Source organism: Meriones unguiculatus, chromosome 2 (assembly GCF_030254825.1).
Source record: "Meriones unguiculatus strain TT.TT164.6M chromosome 2, Bangor_MerUng_6.1, whole genome shotgun sequence".
NCBI lineage: Eukaryota > Metazoa > Chordata > Mammalia > Rodentia > Muridae > Meriones > Meriones unguiculatus.
Window position 1 is genome coordinate 186,598,538 of NC_083350.1, and position 21,828 is coordinate 186,620,365.

At 37.2% G+C, this 21,828-nt stretch overlaps 1 protein-coding gene across 2 annotated transcripts in view; it reads right to left on the bottom strand.

Annotated features, from left to right (window-relative positions):
• Nucleotides 1-21,828, bottom strand: part of Rbm46 (RNA binding motif protein 46) — a 45,206-nt gene that overhangs the window by 10,287 nt on the left and 13,091 nt on the right. For both annotated transcript variants that reach the window (XM_060378492.1, XM_060378491.1), the window contains exons 4-5: nt 18,305-18,772; nt 16,981-17,763 (exon numbers count right to left, since the gene is read on the bottom strand). In XM_060378492.1, coding sequence (XP_060234475.1) covers nt 16,981-17,763; nt 18,305-18,772 — 1,251 coding nt within the window. The remainder of the gene's footprint in view (nt 1-16,980; nt 17,764-18,304; nt 18,773-21,828) is intronic.

The following is a 21,828-nucleotide window of genomic DNA, read 5'->3' on the forward strand; positions in this document are numbered from 1 at the left end:
CTCACTCAGTATTAACCACCATTCACCATCATTCAACAATTTAATTATTCCTGTGTCTGAGCCTGCCAACTCCATATCATGGATATTTCTTTTCTAATTCTTTCTTTTTTCTATCCAAGGCACAGCCAAAATTGATTTTCCTCAGACTCTTTCAACCTTATAGCATATGTACCACTTTAAATTTTTTTAAAAACACTACTACAAAGGAGCTATAAACGATATAGCATTCACCTATACAAGGAAGGGGATAGAAACAACTAATTCTCCTTGGCACAAAATCTCTTGACTTTATAAATCTTTATGAACCAAAACTGTTTGACAATAAACAAGCGGGCACCGTGGTACATGATTATAAACCTAGCAATCAGAAGTAAAGGCAGGGAGATTAGAAGTTTGAGGCTAGCCGGGATATATATTGAGTTCAAAGGCCAGCATGAAGATCATGTAATATATATATATATATATATATATATAGCCTAATAGTAAATAAAGAGCATCATAAAATTCCTACAGTAAACTGCAGCCTGAAATTGTAATACAGAACAAATCTTTTGAGGTTAATATATCCAAGAGAGGCTTCATGCAAAGAGCTATGCAGAGGAAGGAAGCAGAGCTAGCAGCACTAGAGACTAGTGAGATGACAAACTTGAGATCATCAGAGCAGCAGATACACATCCAGGGTGGATTAGAGATGGTGTCACCAAACCACAGAGCATCTGCACTAGAATCAGGACTTCACAACACACTAAAATAAGAAAAGCCATTGTAGGTGTTTGAGCAACAATGGGGAAAAGTAGTTAAACATACTTACACTGATAATGTATATGGCTGTACCTACTGAAACACAACATAACCAAAGGATAAATTCAGAGTACCAAACAAGAGAACATGCAATATGTCTAGAACCTGGCTGGGAACAGAATTACTTTGCTACCCTGATACATGCAGCACTGACTGGCAAGGAGCCATATAAACTGTAACCCCAAGGCTTGTAAACCAGAAGTTCTCAAAAGGCTCCCACATACTCACTTCATACTCAGCCAGATGTCCCCCTCCACAGTGGAGGTTTCAGTAAGAAGGGCCCCACAGGCTCACATATTTGAATGCTTCATCACCAGGGAGGAGCACCATTTGAAAGGGTTAGGAGGTGTGGCCTTACTGGAAGAAGTGTGACCCTGGGGGTGAGCACTGAGGTTTTCAAAAGCCCATACCAGCTTGTGATTTCTTTGTCTCAACCAGCAGATGAAGACGGACGTAGCTCTCAAGTACTTCTCCAGTGCCATGCATGCTGCCGTGCTGTTTGTTAGAGGAAGACTTTGGAACTTCAGAAGAGAGAAGTGAGGCTTACCACGCAGCCCTAGAAGCAGCACAGGGAGAGTCCTGAGGGCAGTCTGAACGCGGGTCCAGTTCAACAAGTTTCAGAGGGAAAGAGTATTAGTAAGTGGCCCACAGACCACTGTTGTGATATTTTTGCAAAGAATATGCCTTTTTCCTTTTTTTTTTCTTTTGCCCTTGTCCCAAAAACCTGTCTGAGGTTAAATGGAAACATTTTGGCAGCAGAGCTTTCAAGACAGCTTAGTACTGACTGTGTCATTTGGTTATTACTAGCCAGCCACTCTTATGTAGATCTACAATTAAAAGGAACAAACTAGAAAAAGAAAAGTGCAAAACGAACAGTTTGAGGAGAAAACGAGCACCAGGAAATCTAAAGTGGAAAACTTGAGGAGTTCCAGTGCTTGGATGTCATGGTGTCGCCTCACAGCAACAGAACAGTGTCTAATAGATCTACAGCACACTGAAAGTGCTGAGTAAGAGCCTGTAGGGCTGGAAAAGACACAACTATCTATCTCTACAAAGGAGGCAAAGCATGGCTGAGGTATTTTATTTTTTTAAGCAATAACCACTTAATAAAACTTCACAAGGCCTCAATCTGTTATCAGATGTTTGCCAATAGAAAAATCCTGGTTTTTAATTGGAAATATATGGTAAAGTTACAAAGAAAAATTTAGCCTTTTGTGAAAATGAACCCTTGCCAGGCATGGTGCCTCATGCCTTTAATCCCAGCACCTGGAAAGCAGATCTGAGCAGGTCACAAGCGCAAGGCCAAGCAGGGATACATAAAAAGATCTAGTTACAGAAGAAAAGCCCCACCCATTCCTTCTTCCATACATTTGTTTAGGAAATAGAAGCAGACTGAGAATATGAATCACTTAAAGGTTTGAGTTTGTAGCAGTGTCTTTGCATTCAGTAGTTTAAAGGCTTATATAGTTTAGAAACTTGCCATTATCTACCTCCCTAAACATTCCTCTACTAGACTTATTTCCTCTTCCTGGAACGTTGAAGATAAATGTTAAACTCTTTCTTCTACATCCGAAGACAGCAACTGTAGTCCTTCTGTATAAATATGAGTGTTACAGTTCCAGATCCTTCAGCTATTCATTCTCTGCTTCTATAGTCTTCTGGCCCTAACTAGTTGTCATGGTTTGACTAGACTGTGGTACTCCAAAGCAAACATTCTACATATCCTGAGCTGTATACAATTATTTAGTCTAGAGATTACGTAACTTTCCTGTTTTGCTTTGAATTATATTAATTTGAGCCTCTGCAGAACAGAATGATTTAGTTCTGGATTTGTTTTTAAAAAACAAACAAAAAGAAAACAATCCAAGCTTTTGCTTACTGGCTTTCATTCCTTGCCACTTTAGGTATCTAATAATAAAAACATATAAATTAAGAAATGTGTATAATAAAGATGAACAAGTTATATGATTTAGAAAATAAAAGCTTGTGTTCATACACAGAAAAAATTTAATGTCTAAGTTCCTTTTATACTCTTTCAAATATTCCCTCTAGCCCATATCATATCTATTTTTAAAATAAGCACAATCTACTTAATTATGATTGTTAATCATTCTTCCTTTTTTAAAGGGCTTCACTATGTACCTACATAGCCCTATTGTATACTTTTTAGTTTTGCTTGGTTTTATTTTCCTAATCACTTTCTCCTTGTTTAATCCTTCAGTTATGCACATTTTAATAATAGGACATTTAAATGCATCCCAGAACAAATAAATATAATTAAATAAAGAATCCAATTATATATAGATTATGTAGTGTCAATACACTCATGCCTCAGATTTAAGTATATGTACCTAAGAGTTGACTAGAAATTTTTCATCACATAAATCTCAATAAATTCCAGAATCTCAAACTTAACTGAAAACTCATTATTCAATAAAACATCAGACAAAAGTTTAAGAATATGGAATTAATTTTCCTATTCTAGTAAAAGAGTACTTGTCATCACTAAGATATTTTCTGAATCCTTGAACTTTTTATCAAAGAGCCTGGCCACTGGCCTCAACCAATGTTAGTTAATGTAGCACAAATCACAAAAAAGAAACAAGTTAAAAATAATTAAAAGCCCTTTAAAAGTTTGTTTTTGTGTGTGTGAGTGTAGATCTTTGGAGCTGTTACAGGTGTCCACCAGATAGCACACTCACTATGTGGAGTGCTGGGATCCAGACTCTGGTCCTCAAGACTGCATAAATCCTCGTAAACTCTGAGCTATCACTCCACCACCTAACCAGACCTCAGAGAAGTGGGATTTTTTAAAATACCGGTGCATAATTGAGAAAAGTGACAAACACCTCCTTGTATGTTTCAGTACAAGAACTAAAACCAAGTATACTAAGTTTATCACAGGCAAAACAAAGACCTTTTCATTTGTGTGAATCCTCACAAACTACAAGTACTTTACACAGCAAATAATCCTATTTCTGCTTAAGACTCTTCACTTCCCCATTAAGTTTTAAAGAAAAACATATTTTTTCATATTCTGGGACCATCACATGTTTATATATGGTATACCTAAATTTCATACAAAGGAATTTGTCAAATAATTTTTTCCTCCCTGGTTGACAATGTTAGTTCCTAAACTAGAGGCTCAAAGATTCCTGATCAGACAGATCCCCTACAGAGCAGCAAGGCCTCCAGCAGGCTGCATAAAAAACAAAATTTGTTACATACAAATCCTAGAGAGGCAGTTTCTTTGGGGGGTGGAGGGAGCGGCTCATTAACAAGGAAGCTTCTCAAAGCTAGCCAAGGCAGAAAATGAAATCCCTTTGAGAAGGGGTTCTTGCGGGTCTGAGGAGCAAACATTTGTGGACCCAGTAACTTCCCAGAGAGTAAGGAAGAGGTCAAGATCCAGGGAGGGAGGCAGAAAAAACGTATCTTTCTCTGGAAGCAGGAGCCAGAGACAGACAGAGAAACCTCAAGCATCTGAACTGGTAAGGTCTGAGAGGGAAGCTGGGTCTAAGAAAGTAAAGTCCTTAGGGAAATGATAAGATATTTAAAAAGATAATTTTCTATGTTGAAAATGAAGGAAGACACAATGACACAATGCTTCTGAATACCATTTGCATTTGTTTCTCTTTGCATACAAATATATATTTTTTTCACTGATAATTTCAGTTTTGTAAACCCTCTTTGGGAAAAATCAAAATACAAAACAGAGATTGGGGGAATCTTTGAATCAAAATAGAGAGCCTTCAGAGGAATCCAATCTGGTACATACAACAACACCAAAAGAGATGGTTCCAGATGAGAAAAGTCCGCAAAGGCTTGAAGATATTACAAAATGGCCGCCCCTTGAGATGCTGGAGAGAGCATCTTCAGCTATAGGCCAGCTTGGTCAGACTCGACATTATGTGTGTGTTGTTCAAGTTCAAGTACTAGATGAGTATCTATGTGCTGAAATAGAAATGCTGGCCCTGCTCAGTGTTGGTTGGAACAAGGTCATACACTGGCTGTGCACCATTTTACAGTGTTTGGAGAACTGAAATCAATGTACCATGCCATAGATTCATCCAGAATTCCAGTGGGCCTTAAATTCTGGAGAGCATGGTCCTAAGGTGACACATTTGTTAGAGATAGTTAGTGTTTTAAAGATCCCCTGGCAAATTGGGGCTGATGGTGTTTCAGCATGTATATCCATTGAATTCAACAATATTGTAGACATTATGACATGAAACCTGTTACAGATATAACATAATCAATCCTATAAGTCAAACAATTATGAAAATATCTAACAGTAATTTTAAAAAGATGGTCATAAAACAGAAGGGAAATATATCTGCCCCAAATAGATTAACTAATGACTTATCAATTTAAAAATGTTTACGTGAGATAAGCAGCATTCCTGCTAAGACACAATGGAATTCAGAAAGGGCTGTTGAATGAGAGCAGCATGTAAAGGTCCTAAATTCAAAATGGAGAACAGGGAATGTGTTACGCTGGGAGAGAGGTTTTATGTATGTTCATACAGGAAAAGAGAAATTATGGGTTCCATCAAAACTGATAAAAATCAGAGATGACAGAGGAAGACCACCTGAAGATCTCCACCACACACAAGAGAGAAATCAAGAAAACCAAACACAACACGTAACATAAAATGACCATCCATTCACATGCAAACAACTCTAAAACTGACTGAAACATAAAAATTTTCTCCAGCCAGAACTTCAACAATACATCACCAATAAATCCTTGACTAAAATGTCCTCAAAATTTATTAAGTCATTTTTTCATGGCATAGATAAAATTGGTTTATAGTTCGTTTTCATCTCGCCCATCTCATACATTTATAACATTAGGATTGTATAATGCTTGTGAGAAACTATGTTTGCAGAACAAAAGGACCAGACACCAGAGACACTGGATCAAATCTGACCGAATTCATCCTCCCAGCATGCTGAGACATTGACAGAGCCAGCATCGTACATGTTTTAGAATTCTGCTTGTTCCTACCTCAAGTGCTTCGATTGCTGTTTCTCATTAAAGTCTGCTCCCAAGAGAGCTTTGAAGAAAGCTACTAATCTCAACTGGTCCAGCATTTTAGACTGTTCCAAACAGGACTTCTACTAAGCTTGAAATTTCCCAACATTCAAAGACTGGACCACAAATGTTAATGTTACCTTAATTAATCATTTTTCCCAATTTCCTTTGGGTCCCCAAATAGGATTTCTGAGTGTCCAAAAAGTCCACTAAAAATATTCATGAGAACTACATCCAATTTCCTTTAAGGGGGCTTAGGTAGGTTTGTTTTCTGTGGCTATGAATGTTTATTGCCATTGGGAGATGGCTATAAATTTTTAATGGTCTTATTCAGAGAGAAAACAAGGTTAAAAGCAGGTATTTTTCTCTTTTTCTTTTCTCTTTCTTTCTTAGATAAGGAGAAATGGGATTAAAAAAAAGAAAGGGGAATACAGGGACATCTTATAGGAATACTAAGATAAAAAGTTATTGAATCTACTCAAGGCTTTGTTTTCAAATAAGGTTCTCTTAACTCTGGTATAGGATTTTGTATATTGATGCAAAAATAAGTATTTTAATACATTGGTAAATTTTAGTATATTGATACAAATTCAAAGTTACTTCCAATACTTTTAAACTGCTATTAACAGACAGATATGACTCTATAAACAGGTTGATTACATAAAGACAGGTAAGTCTTCAAAAACTTCAGAGATCTACAGACTATGGCATTTAAAAATGTCTTTATTATTTTAAAGATTCTTTGACAATGAGACAGGTCATCTCCTGTCAGCACCCCGCCTACCTCAAAGATGATGATGAGCATCGAAGAACCTCCATACAGAGGTTCAATTGTGGCAAATGAGCCACCCCGTCAATAGAAAATGCCCTCATTTCGCGACAGATAAAATTCGGCCAAAAATGGGCAAGCTTAAGTGCAGGACAAGTCGACTGCCGAACTCTGCCAAGACAGGGTAAGCAAGTCTTAAAAGTGCCTCCTTCACATATATGTCTGTCAAATATACTGAGCCAAAAAGCTGAAGATGATGTTCCAACGTTATAAAGAGTTATGAGTGACTGTTCAGGCAGCAAACTGTCTCTGTCAATTTTTTATTTTTTGGAAGCTGCTAACATGCACTTCCCAGTTACTCCAGTAATTAAGTTTATTCCTTCTAAAGTCTCTGGTGGGGTTGAAGACCAAATAGTTACAGTTCCACAATTAAGCTTAAGTTGTTTAGAATTTAAGAAAATGTTTTCATATAGGTAATACCAATAAGGATAAAAGTTAATTTAGATATAGAACTCTAAACCTGTCAAGGTAGGATAATCAAATACTTTCTCCTATGTTGCCAAATGCACATGAACTGGACACTGCACATGTAAATCTTACCTAATAGTTCTAAAAACTTTTATAATTATTATTGTATTAAAAGAAAAGGAGCCTGAGGAAGGGGCATGGGTGGAGCAAAGGAAGGGAGGGTGGGTTGGGAGGGGAAGAGGGAGGGAGCTACAGATGGGATACAAAGTGAATAAATTGTAATTAATAAAAATAAAATAAAAAGAAAGGGAGCCTTTTATTGAACTTAAAGGGGGAAATGTTGGTATAATGTTCTTGTGGAAGCTATACAATTTACCCTTGTTCATTCAAATGCTGATTTCTCTGCCCCACTATCTAGTTTCAATCTGGACACTGCACTGTGATGTTTATTCTAAGCAAGTTTGTGTAAACATGCCACCATTTGTTCTCTGTATTTTCAATCAAACCACCAGTCAGTGCTGAGCAATAGAGAGACTAGGGTAGGACATCCTGGTCTGGAGGGGAGGAGAAGAAAGTGGGGGGAGGGGTCAGAGAGGAGAGATCAGCAGTAGAGGACTTGGATCTAAGGGGAGAGATGAGCCGGATCTAAGCTATGACTAAAAGCAAGTACAATGTGGGAAATCTGAATATTAGGAAACTATCAAGTTTGGAGGTTTAGGATAGAGTAACTATTGCCCAGCATTGTGCTCTAGGTTAATTAAATAAAACCCTAGGCTCTGTGTGATTTGGATATACAGCTGGTTTAGGAACAACCACTGTTTAAATAAAAGATAAATCAATAATTAATATTAATAACCCCCAACAAGAACCCATTAAATTAACAGACATTGCTCTGCTCTAATCACTACTTTGGTAAAACACTGCAAAATTTTAGTATCATAAACAATTTCAAACTTGTCTATTAAAGGTTCATAATGGCCGACCTGGACCTTATAAATTCTGTGTTCCCAATTTTTAACAAATCTATTAGCTATAGAATTGGTCCCTTTCCAGGCCTACCCACCCCCCCCCCCCACAAAAAAAATTAAGGGAAGCTGAAGGGAGAAAAACTATGCACATAATGGCACACATGCTGGCAATACAATATTCATTTTTCTTACAGTTTGGGTCAGTAAACAAGCAGACATGAACACACAGTGCTGAAATAAACATGAAAAAAAGTAAGCTAACAGGCTCGTGGACTTACAATAATCCACAAACAAAACATAATTACAAATAAGATGTTAAAAGAGCATGTAACACACTTAAAAATACAAAACAGAAAGTAAAAAATAACCACAGCAATCTACTGTACCATTAAAAAAAGGCTGAGGTTCTCTATTCTAGATCTACATTTTTTACTAATTTATGTTTGTCAACTATGTAAAATGTAGTTCATACATAAAACATGTATTTTTAATTTGATATTTGCTTTTATTTTCTGCAAGCGTTGACCTGCAGTGTGTGTGTGTGCTAGGTGCAAGCCTACTGCCTATAGAGGGGCAAAGGGGGAGCTTTAAACACACAACAAAAGGCTGGTTCCATGCAGAATTACCAAATTATTTGGCAATATAAGTACAGTCAGCTAATGTTCTGCAATGACTGTGGACCCACGCACATTTTCTGGGCAGAAGGGGATTGTGCAGCAGACAAGGATACAAAGAAAGAAGGCTACAACTAAGCTATAAAACCCGCCCGACTCTAATAAGTCCTTTTAAGATCTTAATTTTTAAGATGATCTGCATACTAGGTCTGTGCACATGAGTGCTGTTCCCTTGGCAGTAGAAGAGAGTGATGAGGAACCATCTGCATTTGCTGTGAGCCATGTGGCTTGGCTTCTGAGGATAAAACCCTCGGAGTCCTCTGGAAGAGCAGCAAGTGCTGTTCACTTTTGAGCCTCCTTACCTGCCTCCACCCTATATACTTGCTAGTCTAAATTATTAATCTAGAGAGAATGATAACACACATCATTATATTATCAATGTATCAGTGTGTTATAAATACTATGATGACTCTATCAGATTAATACATAATAGATTATATTTAGTTACCCAACAAATTATTTCCATAAAATATGAGCTACTGCCTATATAAAAATCCAATGCAGGTATCATAGTTCAAGTATAACTTTCTAGGAGACAGATAAGGGCCCATGTGTAGTTAATACATGTCTACCCAATAATAACCACTTTAAAAAGCAAAAACACCCAAGTAGCTACTGGAATTCTCGTTTTCTTAAAACTTCAAATTGACTGTGGCGACTAAGGTTTGAAATAATCACTTCCTTTTGTAAGCCTATAGAGAAGCCTGTTATTCTTGAGGTAATATGCTACCAGGGCTTGGATAAAGAACACCTGTACAAGAAGAATGAGCTCTAGGATTGATGATACTCTGGATGCTAGCTACTAGGAGTCTACCTGATTTTAAACAAATGTCTGTAAGCAAAGGTATATGGAATAAGTGTAGAATATTATAACAAAATGGATGGAAACACATTTATAATCCCAGCATTTGTGGGGTAGAGGTAGAAGGTAGATGTTTAAAGCCAGCCTTAACTAAATAAAAAGTCTGAGGCCAGCTGGGACTCCATGAGACTCTTTCTCAACAACAACAAAAGAATCACAAAATAAATTCTTGTCAGAAAAAAACCCTTACTGTAAACATCTGTCTCTAGGCACTAGTTCATTCTCCATATTATATTACCTTAGCATAAACTGTTGTTGCATATTAAATATTAATTAACCAGAAATGACTGTCTGAAGAAAACTTCCACGTCTCATATTAGTATCCCAGACTCAAAATAAAAAAGAAAATGAAGAAGCTTAAAACGACAACATAAAAACTCTTTTTAAAGCTAAATAAAATCATGTATTTAGGCGACACCATGTGGCAGAACTATGAATTGCCTTTGACATCCACCACGTGCTGTAATATACTTGAATATTTAACACAAGGGGAAATTGTTAAACCATTATATGAGTTAAATGACAAAATTAGAAAATCAATTATCAATACAAAATAGCTACTGTTGAAAATAAATATATTAAAGAAGAATTTTAGGATTGTGTTAGAGAAGGCACAGGGATCTGATGCACACAGCTGAGCACTACGGGGAAAAAGAATGCTGAACATACAGCACTGTTCCTTCAGGAGGAGAGATGCCCAGAAGGCTGGGAGTGGACATGGTTTACAGCTTGGTGACCTTTTCACTATCTGTATGGTCTGCATCCTCCTCTAGACCCTTACTGTGAGTTTGTCAATCTACAGAACTTATCTTTTTAGAAAGTGTCACATGTAATCAATCTACAGAGCCTATTTTCATGGGAGATGTCATATGTATTTCACAGAGTTTCAATGTAATAATGTCTCAAGCTTTATTGTGTACAGAGGAGTTAATTATCATCAGGAAATTTTTGACCAAACTGCTATGTTTAAGTATGTCTAAACTAAACCACTCAGGGTCAGACTCCCGGTTTGAGCCAATACAGGCTACTTAGTCAAACAAAACTGTCTTCTTGTCCCTGCAGACTGTTACTCCGATAGCCATGGTAGTCACAGAGATGGCCCCATACACATACACTCAGCACAAAGATACTAAGAAATTATACCATAAAGGATTAAGATAATTTAATTTATAAGCAAAATCATAGGAAACCACTTTAAGGAATTAATAAATATAACTATGGAACAAATATTGGCCTAGTTTTCTAGATCCTGTTACAAAAGTGTTTCTGAACTTCTTAATAATTGCTTTATGGAATCTTAGACTCTTGGTTTGACTACAATTTATAGGAAGCCAGGCAATGGTGGTGCATGCTTTTAAACCCAGCACTTGGGAGGCAGAGGAAGGTAGTGTGAGTTCAAGGCCAGCTTGGTCTACAGAGAGAGTTCCAGGACAGCCAAGACTACACAGAGTCTTGTAAAAAAGAAAAAATAAAAAAGAAGGAAAAAAGGGAGGGATGGAGGGAGGAAGGAAGGAAAGAAAGAAGGAAAGAAGGAAGAAAGTAATTTGCACAAAGATGCAGAGAAGAGAATAACCAAAAGGATGTACCATCACAAAAAAAAAAAAAAAAAAAAAAAAGCTGAATGACTGACTCTTTCACTTTTTCATGGTGTTGCTCAGCTATGAAAAATATATAAATTGTAGCACTAGGAGGTAGAGGCAGGCAGATTTGTGAGCCTGAGGCAAGCCTGGTCTACAAAGTATGTTCCAGGATAGCCAGAGTTACATAGTTGAGACCCTATCTCAAAAGCGGGGTGGGAGCGGCCATATGTAAGTTTTGAATTATATAAAGAAATAATATGCTGATAAAGTGTTAACTCTTAGAAAAGCTGCTGATTTTAAATTATCAGAATCCAAATATGTATACTGGCAGAGATAAATATGCTGAGGTTCAAACACAAATATTTGAACATGCCCCTTAATAATTTAAAACAAAACTATAAATTTGTGAGATAAAAAGAATCCTTAGAAACCAGGTGTGGTGGAACACTCCTTTAATCCCAGCACTTAAAAGGGAGAGGAAGGAGTATTTTTTTGTAAATTTAAGACCAGCCTTATCTACATATCAAGTTCTAGGCTAGCAGGTTCTAGAGTGAGACCCTGTCTTAAAAAACAAAAAAATCCTGAGAGCCCACCAAATAACCCTGCCATTTTAGAGGTGAAGGTACTGAAGTTTAAAGGCCAAATAACTCATATCCCATATACATTCACACTATTGATGACTTGATGCCTAATTAAACTACACAATTTTGTGCTTTGGTTTTACTCCTCCATTAAGCTGCTTCATTCATATTAACTGCATAGCATTAGTGGCCCATTAATTAAAATAAGTACTGTCAAGATAAAAATTGTGATGAATATTAAGGTCATCAAAGAATCGTAAGGAAAAAGAAAATTCCAATAGGAATATATAAACACATTTCAAAAGATTTAGTCCCTATTCAAGGGCCAAAGACACATAGTTGAGTTAATGGAATTTTGGTCTTATCATTTGGTCATGTGAAAATGAATTGTGTAAAATGTTAAAACTGATGGCTACTTCTCATTAAACAAGGTGAAATTTAAAGCAAATTCAACTTCTTTTACATATCAACTTGAGACAGTATGAAAGATCTCTACTTAAATCTAGAAGGAATACATTTTGAAAGTATTTTCTTCTATTTATAATGAAAGCTTCCATTGTAACATAACCACTTTTATAATTAGCTTAAATATCTATTAAATATTTTTAATAAAAAGCTAAAGTTTTGCATTTTAAAACAATTTATTGACAAATTTTCTAAATGTAAAATCCTGCTTATGTTTTACATTTTGCCCATCAATCTGGAAATAATAGCTCATGAGATAACAGCACCAGTTTTCTTCCATGTAAAACCTCACAACAGTAATACTTCTTCCTCAGCATCTAGCTAGAAATAAAAACCTAATTTATATGTAAAGACAGAAAATAAAATATTTACAAAATTACATTCAACACTTAGAAAAAAATAAAGTCCTATGTGTCATTTTAAATCAAAGATGCAATATATATCAGCTGCAGACTGAATAGATAAAAAAGCAGTGATATTAAAAACATGAACATTGATACATAAAATGTTTCTACAAACCAGATTTAAAAAATTACTTGCTCAGAGTAAAAGCAAGTACAGCCTAGAAAGTCATATTGTAAATTGTTTTAAGCTGAAGGTTAGTGAAAGTTCAATTAACTAAAGCCACATCTTCTCAATTTCTTCAACTCGTCTCGAAATCTGCCAGAGATCACCAAAGGTACCTCAAGTGACAGAAGACTTTCCAGCAGAGAATCAACACCAAGTGGTCACAAAAGAAAAAATCTACCACCACTCTGAAAGAGGGAAAGATGCACCTGGCCTGGAGTGATCTGTTGACACATTACTTAATGAGGTCACTCAAAGCAACACATATTCAAGACCTTCTTTCTTCTCCTTATTTTCTACTTTTTTTTTTTTTTCTTAAAATGTGATCATCTAGAAAAGCAATGGCAATGAACTGACAGGCTCAGATTCAAAACAGAATAATCTCAAATGTCTCCACTGACCAAACATTAAATACAGAACTTGTTATCCTAACCTATATGTCTGCATTTGACCCATTAAACTCGCTGACTTCAGGAGGCTGAACCAGAAAGAAGTCTTTTCAAGTTTGAGCCAATACAACAAGTTCTATCTCAGAAACCTGTGTGTGTGTGTGTGTGTGTGTGTGTGTGTGTGTAAACTGACTGAATATACCCTACTCACTTCACATGAAATAAAATTTAGATTTCTAATTTTACAGATAAGCACTCATTTCTAATAATAAGTAAATGAATGCATCACTGCTTATCCCACCAGATGACTCAGATAAGGAAGGTTTTTGACCTGAAAAGACAGACTCTAATTTTGAGTGAAAATTGGGAGGGAGGGGGAGGTGTCTACTGGACTTTAGCCCTCTCCTTGGCCTTCTTTTTCCAAAAGTGATTTCATCGGAAAAGAGCTTGCCTCTACATTTTTCACTGCTATAAGGTTCCTCAGATGGAAAGTTATTTGAAATGAAAGCATGGCTTCTCATAGTCTTTCAGGAATCTCCTATCCCTAAAGGGTGGTGTTTTTGTTTTTCAAACAAAGATGGTCATTTAAACACACATCATCTTTTAGTTCCTATTCCTCCCTTAATGGGAGAGCAGCCTTATCAGGCCACAGAAGAAGACAAGGCAGGCAGTCCCAATGAGACCTGATAGGCTAGGGTCAGAGGGAAGGAGAGGAGGTCCTCCCCTATCAATGGACTTGGAGAAGGGCATGGGAGGAGGGAGGAAGAGGAAGGGAGGGTGGGACTGGGAGGGAATGTGGAGGGGGCCACAGCTGGGGTACAAAGTGAATGAATTATAATTAATTAAAAATAAACAAAAATATGTAATAAACAAAAATATGTAATAAACGAAAATGGGGACTGCAAGTTCAAGATTATATGACAACTATATGGATATTAACAGCATCTTCCCGAAGAGATGGAAAATAAAAGTTAAAGGATTGTTTACAGCAAATACAAGATAGTCGAAGCACACCAAGTCAGACTTGGGTTTAGCTTGGTGGTAAATGGGTGGCTTTAGAAAAGTCATTAGAAAAACCTACCAAGATAAAACTGGATAACACTGACTGAAAAAAGGCACTAAATTGGTAGGGTTATAAGGAATATCAAAACAAATTGTAAGAAAAATTACTATTTCCAAAGAAAATATCCTTAAGTAACTCATACTCTCTACAAACTTGTATTTCTGAAATGCTCTTTAAAAATGGTGCCAGCTAGGATGAAGACCATGGCAGCTCAGTAACCAATTGGTTTCCCATAGTAAGGGGAACAGGGACTATTTCTGACATCAACTCAATGGCAGGTTCTTTGACCTCCCCACCCCCCAAGGGAGAAGCAGTCCTGCTAGGCCACAGAGGAGGACTTTGCAGCCAGTCCTGAAGATACTTGATAAAACAGGATCAGATGAAGGGGGGGGTGTCCTCCCCAATCAGTGGACTTGGAAAGGGGCAGGGAGGAGATGAGGGAGGGAGGGTGGGGATTGGGAGGAAATGAGGGAGTGGGATACAGCTGGGATACAGAGTTAATAAAATATAATAATAATAATAATAATAATAATAATAATAAAATGTATATTTAAAAATGGTGCCAAAGAATGTATTGCACTAAAAACCCTATTTAAAGCACTCTTACGAATCAGTAACAAACTCTCAAAACCTTGAGAAAACAAAACCAGGGTTTGGTAGACTTAGAATATGAGAACACACTTTACCTACTATCACCTCTCTATCATTGCTACCAATTAACCCCAAGACTGAACTGTAGCATAAAATCCTTCACTTTTTACCCAAGGCAAAGCGGGAAGGAAGGCAGCAGCCCTGTAAGGCCTGACATTAAGGATCCAGCAACACTGAGGGAAAGAACAAGTGAGGACACTGCCACTCAACTGCCTCATGGTACACAGCATCACTTCCTCTCTACACACATTTCCTGACCCTGATCTTTAAAGGCCTCACATATACTTTCTGACCAAGGCTTCCTCGATTCTTCATCTTGATTTTCCACTTCCTTAAACACTATTTTCAACAGCCTCCGTTTAGACTCCAGTCAAACACAGTAAGCACTGTTGTATGCAGTTCCCTACTTAGAGCCTCAGGCCTGGTTACTGTGCCCTAATATTCTCCAGAGTTTGCTAGAATATTTTTTGGAAGTCTGAGGATTTAATTCAGGACCATGAACCTGCTAAGGCTACATCTCAGGACAATTTCTTTTAACAAATACTAATAATATTCTATTAACTATTTTTCCTTAGTAATGAACAGAAACAAGAAAAAATACATAAAACACAAACTGTTCTATTTTTTAAATTAAAAGTTCTGATATAAGATTTATACAATCCAAAATAAGTGATTTAAACAATCTGCATGCACACTGTGGCACGTGGAATGCACACATCCCAGTATTGCTAACAGCAAACCGTAAACTTACTCTAAATATTGAGGTTTGCTTTGTATATTTTAACCTCAATTGTGCAGCTCTCAAGTGTGAACTTTGTATATGACAATCCTGTGTTAAAATGTGACAGGTTGGACACATCTGCCAGAGTGCTGGTTAACTTTCTGTCAACTTGACACAGGCTAGACTCATCAATGAAGAAGGTTCCCAGCTGAGAAACTGTCCCACCAAATTGGTCTGTAAGCAAGCCTGTGGTGCACTTCTTGATATACGATATATATAACTATAGATGGTGCCATCACTGGGCTGGTGGTGAGACCGAGCAAATCATGGGGACAGAGCCAGCAGACACTGTTCCTTCAAGTCCTCTGGACTCCAGGTTCCTGCTTGAGTTCCCAGACTGACTTCCTTTGATGACAGACTATGATATGAAAAGCATAAGCCATACAAAACCTTACCTTTCCAGGTTACTTTTGGTCATGGTACTTTATTAAAGCAATAGAAACTATCACAAGACACAGATACTTTTATCCCTAAACAGTAATAGTAAAATTTAAAAGCATCCCCAGAGGGGACTTGAAAGGCTAATGAAGAGCTTCTGACTCCATGTGGAATCTTATCTTTCTGTGACAACTGGATGGACAAACCTCTATCGCCATAAAAATATGCTATCAACATAGTGAACAAATGCATAATCTCGAAGAATCTCTAAGAATAGTAAGAATTAGGACAACTCTAGCCAGGTATAATACTTTTTTTTTCAGACTATCAAGCAAGCATATTTTATATACCCTAATTCTCAATTATCCCAACAACATTTAAGAAAATGGAGTGCTTTAAAACATGAAATTTGAAGAGAATCATGAGTCATAACAACATATTTCCAGATTGGTGAGCATAAAGCTATGTCTACACATTACCTGCAAGAAACATTTGTGATTTTATGAATCTCTAACCCTTTCCACTAAAAATTCATTGTGTAGACACCACCAAAGATGCAAAGAGACAATGAAAAACTAGTTCATGTAACAAATTCTGTAACATGTCAGACTTTTTATCAAGTGAGGATTAGTCATTAAGAAACAATAAGTAATGAAGCACTATCACCAAAATGAACTATAACCAAGTCTATAACCAAAACTGAACTTCCCTCTAGGTTAGTAGTGCTTAAAAAGCAAAATGTGAGAAGACTATACAAGTCTTCTCACCAAGTCTGACCAAGTCTCAGGAAAATTAATTATGAGTTGAACTTGTAATCCTCCTGCTCTGGTCTCAGAGAACTGAGATAAAATTTAGAGACTCACCACTAATGTTCAGAGTTCAAATCAATGACTACATAATCTACCACAGTATTCTCTAATGTCAGCATGTCAAGCACTTCTAAACTTACCCAGATGAAGCAGCGTGAACTGGGCTGCCAGTTCCTTTGCATCTTCCAGCGTAGTGCAGAGTTTATCTGGCATGAAGTAGCTCTGGGACCCATTTGCAATCGCAGGAATGACTATCTTATACACCAAGAGTACCTTTCCATCCTGACTGGTTGTTGAGTATAAATAATATTCTGGTGGAGCCCAATTATTCTTGTTGCAGTAATAATCCAAGTGCATCACTGCAGAATTAAAGTGATTGGATTTTAAAGAATACATACTAATCGGGGTCAGCTTTGTTCCAGGAAAGAAAGGATAAGTACATCTTTCCATCTCAGGGGGGCTTGGACTATGCTGACCGTTGAGACGGGTGGGAAGAGCTGGTGGCTTGCCTAGAGTTTTGGAGTGACTCTCTTCCTTGTTAGCATATACAAGTAGGTTTTCAGAATTAGGGCTAATCTGGCCATTAAGGTGCTGTCGCCAAGTATTTTCTTTATTCACCGGCTTTGCCAGCGTTACCTCAATACTGGCTCCATCAATGCATTTTCCATTCATAACAGACATAGCCGCCACTGCATCTTCTCGGTTGAAAAAGTGAACAAATGCATAATCTCTAAGTTTCTTTACTCGTTCCACTGCACCAGGCTTGAATTTATTGAACTCTGCTTTAATGGTTTCCTCTGTAGTTGAGATCATTAGATTTCTTACATAAAGAACTTTAACTCTCTGCATGGTTTCCTCATCAACTTCTTTTTCTGGATCAGCCCAATCTACCTGAATGGTGTGGCCCCAGAGTTGAAACGTTCCTGAAAAGAAAAATATATGAATTGATTTGAAGGTAACTAGAGCAAAGAATATAAGTCTAAATATAAGCTATATAAAGTAATTTCTCTGATTAAACAGAAACTCAAGCATGTATCAATATATCTGATTAATCACTTGTGCCTATGTACACCAAAGTTCTTACTAAAGCAAAGCTAATCAGAACTTATGACAGAATTTAAGAGTTGGTAAGATGAACGAGACCATAAAGATTGATTACTACATAATGAAATAATGCTCTCTGGGTTTTTATTAGACATAGTTAACAAAGTCATAGTTATATACATATTAAAGTATAGTTAAAGTATGTACACATTCAATAATTAGCAAGTGTAATTCATTTTGTAAGAACAATTTCTTGTACCTTATAGTCATTTAATTTACTTCTGTAATAAAACAATTATTTATCTTCATGTGGCATTATATACTTGCTAATAATGCTCTATAACATACGATATATAATAAATGTATACTATAGAATATAATGAGGCTAACATAAAGCAGCCATTGAAAGGCCTATCTTACCCGGAATCAGCTTTCTCCTGGCCATTGCAGCAGCTCTGTGTGATTCATACTCAACAAATGCAAAACCACGGTTCTTGGTTTTGTCTGTTGCACTTGGATAGACAATCACATCTACAACGCCTTCTGTAACTTTCTTCATTTCATCCAAAATTTCTTCTTTTTTCTTTTCTTTGGGTATTGCTCCAATAAATAATCTGCAGTTATCCAAGCTTACACACACACCAATAAACTTCCCTGGTCGAATCTCATAATTGTTAAGAATCCGGATGGCTAATTGGGCTTCTTCTTTTGTAGTGTACATCACAAAAGCATACCCTCTATTTTCACCACTAAATTCCATCATCAGCCGAAATTCATATATCTTCCCAGCTCTTTCAAACACAGGAACCAACTCATCTTCATACATATCACGCGGTATTTTTCCAACAAAAACTTCACAGCCTCTAGGGGGAGGTGGACCTTCCCAACCTGAAAAATCAAAATAAAGAAAATCAGAAATTAAATTCTAGGGCTGGAGAGATGGCTCAGAGGTTAAGGGCACTGACTGCTCCTCCAGAGGCCCTGAGTTTAATTCCCAGCAACCACATGGTGGCTTCCAACCATCTATAATGAGATCTGGTGCCCTCTTCTGACATGCAGGTGTACATGCAGGCACAACATTGTATAGATAATAAATAAATATAAAAAAATTAAATTCTAAAAAGCTGTATTTATAACTAAATCATTTACTCATTCAACAAATTGGCTGTTAACCACCCATGTGGCAAGCAGTATTCTAAGTGTTAGAATAACACAAAGTTCCTCCTGTCCCTTGTGAAACTTATTTTAACAAAACTCTAGGTTACAATGTATAAAAATAAAATCCAGTGAGGAAAATTTAGTACTACAAGAGGTGTTACCATTAATAAAATAGGTAAATCTCTGAGAATAAAGTTTAAGCAATGACCTGAATGAAATAAAGAGAGTTAAGTACAAGGGTTATTTGGGAAGGGAGAAGTTAAGAGAAAACTAGACTTTAAACATGAATGGATTTTGGATTTTGTCGAATGCTTTTTCAGCATCTAAGCAGAAGATCATGTGGTTTTTCTCCTTCAGTTTGTTTATATGGGAGATCACATTGATGGATTTCCGCATATTGACCCGCCCCTGAATGTCTGGGATGAAGCCTATTTGGTCATGGTGGATGACATCTTTTATGTGTTCTTGGATTCAGTTTGCAAGTATTTTATTAAGTATTTTTGTATCAATGTTCATAAGAAAAATAGGTCTGAAGTTCTCTTTTTTTTTTTGTTGGGTCTTTGTGTGTTTAGTTACCAAGATAAATGTGGATTCATAGAATGAGTTTGTGGAATAGTTTGAAGAGAATTGGAGTTAGCTCTTCTCTGAAGGTCTGACAGAATTATGCACTGAAACCATCTGGCCCTGGGCTTTTTTTGGAAGGGAGACTTTTGATGATTGCTTCTGTTTCCTTGGGGGATACAGGACTATTCAATCTTTCTACCTGATCTTGATTTAGTTTTGGTAAGTGGAATCTACCAAGAAATTGTCCATTTCATTTAGATTTTCAAATCTCGTGGCATATAGGCTTTTGTAGTAAGACCTAATGATTGTTTGAATTTTCTCAGTGTCTGTTGTTATGTCCCCCTAGACATCAATATAAAACCAAACACACTAAACCTGTTAGAAGAAAAAGTGGGAAAGAGCCTTGAACTCACTGGCACAGGATACAAATCCTAAACAGAACACCAACAGCACAGACTCTAAGATCAACCATCAATAAATGGGACCTCATGAAACTGAAAAGCTTCTGTAAAGCAAAGGACACTGTCCTTAGAATAAAACAACGGCCTATAGACTGGGAAAGGATCTTCACCAACCCAATATCTGACAAAAGGCTAATATCCAGAATACATAAAGAACTAAAGAAGCTAAAAAGCAAGTAATCCAATTAAAAAATGGGGTACAGAGCTAAACAGAGAATTCTCTGTAGAGGAATATAGAATGGCAGAGAAACACCTAAAGAATGCTCAACATCCTTAGCCATCAGGAAAATGCAAATCAAAATGACCCTGAGATTTCACCTTACACCCATCAGAATGCCTAAGATAAAAAACTAAAGTGACAATACATGTTGGAGAGGTTGTAGAGAAAGGGGAATCCTCTTCCACTGCTGGTGGGAATATAAACTTGTATAACCACTTGGGAAATCAATCTGGCACTTTCTCAGACAACTAGGAATAGTGCTTCCTCAAGATCCAGCTATACCACTCCTAGGCATATATCCAAAACATGCCCAAGTACACAACAAGGACATTTGTTCAACCATGTCTATAGCAGCTTTATTCATAACAACCAGAATCTGGAAACAACCCAGATGTCCCTCAGTTGAGGAACGGATACAGAAATTGTGGTACATTTACACAATGGAATACTACTCAGCAATTAAAAACAAGGAAATAATGAAATTCTCAGGCAAATGGTGGGATCTAGAATAGATCATCCTGAGTGAGGTAGCCTAAAAGCAGAAAGACACACATGGTATATACTCACTTATAAGTGGATACTAGACCTAAAAGATAAGATAAACATACTCAAATCTGTACACCTAAAGAAGCTAAACAAGGAGGACCCTGGGTAAGATGATCAATACTCACTTAGAAAGACAAATGGGATGTACATTGGAAGTAGGAGAAAACAATAAACAGGACAGGACCTCTGAAAAACTGTGAAAAACGGTGTATCAAAGCAGATGCTGAGACTCGTAACCAAACCTTGGGCAGAGTACAGGGAATCATTTGAAAGGAGGAGGAGTTATTAAGACCTGGAGAGGACAGGAGCTCCACAAGGACTAAATATATCTGGGACAGGGGGCTTTTCTGAGATTGATTCTCCAACCAAGGCCCATGTATGGTTATAACCTAGAACCCCTGCTCAGACATAGCCCATGGCAGCTCAGTATCCAAATGGGTATCCTAGTAAGGGGAACAGGGACTGTCTCTGACATCAACTCAGTGGCTGGCTCTTTTATCTCCCCCACCCGAGGGAGGAGCAGTCTTGCTAGGCCACAGAGGAGGACCTTGTAGCCAGTCCTGATGAGACCTGATAAGCTAAGGTCAGATGGAAGCGGAGGAGGACCTCCCCTATCAGTTGACTTGGAGAGGGACAGGGAGGAGATGAGGGAGGGATGGTGGGATTGGGAGGGAATGAGGAAGGGGGCTACAGCTGGGATACAAAGCAAATAAACTGTAATTAATATAAAAAACAAAAAGATATGATAAAATAATGAAATCTATACACCTAATGAAGATAAACAAGAAAGAAGACCTGGGGTAAGATGATCAATCCTCATTTAGAAAGAAAAATGTGATGGCCATTGGACGTAGGAGAAAACAAGTAACAGGACAGGAGCCTCCCGCAGAGGGCCTCTGAAAGACTCTACCTAGCAGTGTATCAAAGCAGATACTAAGACTCATAACCAAACCTTCAGCAGAGTGCAGGGAATCATATGAAAGAAGGGGAGTTAG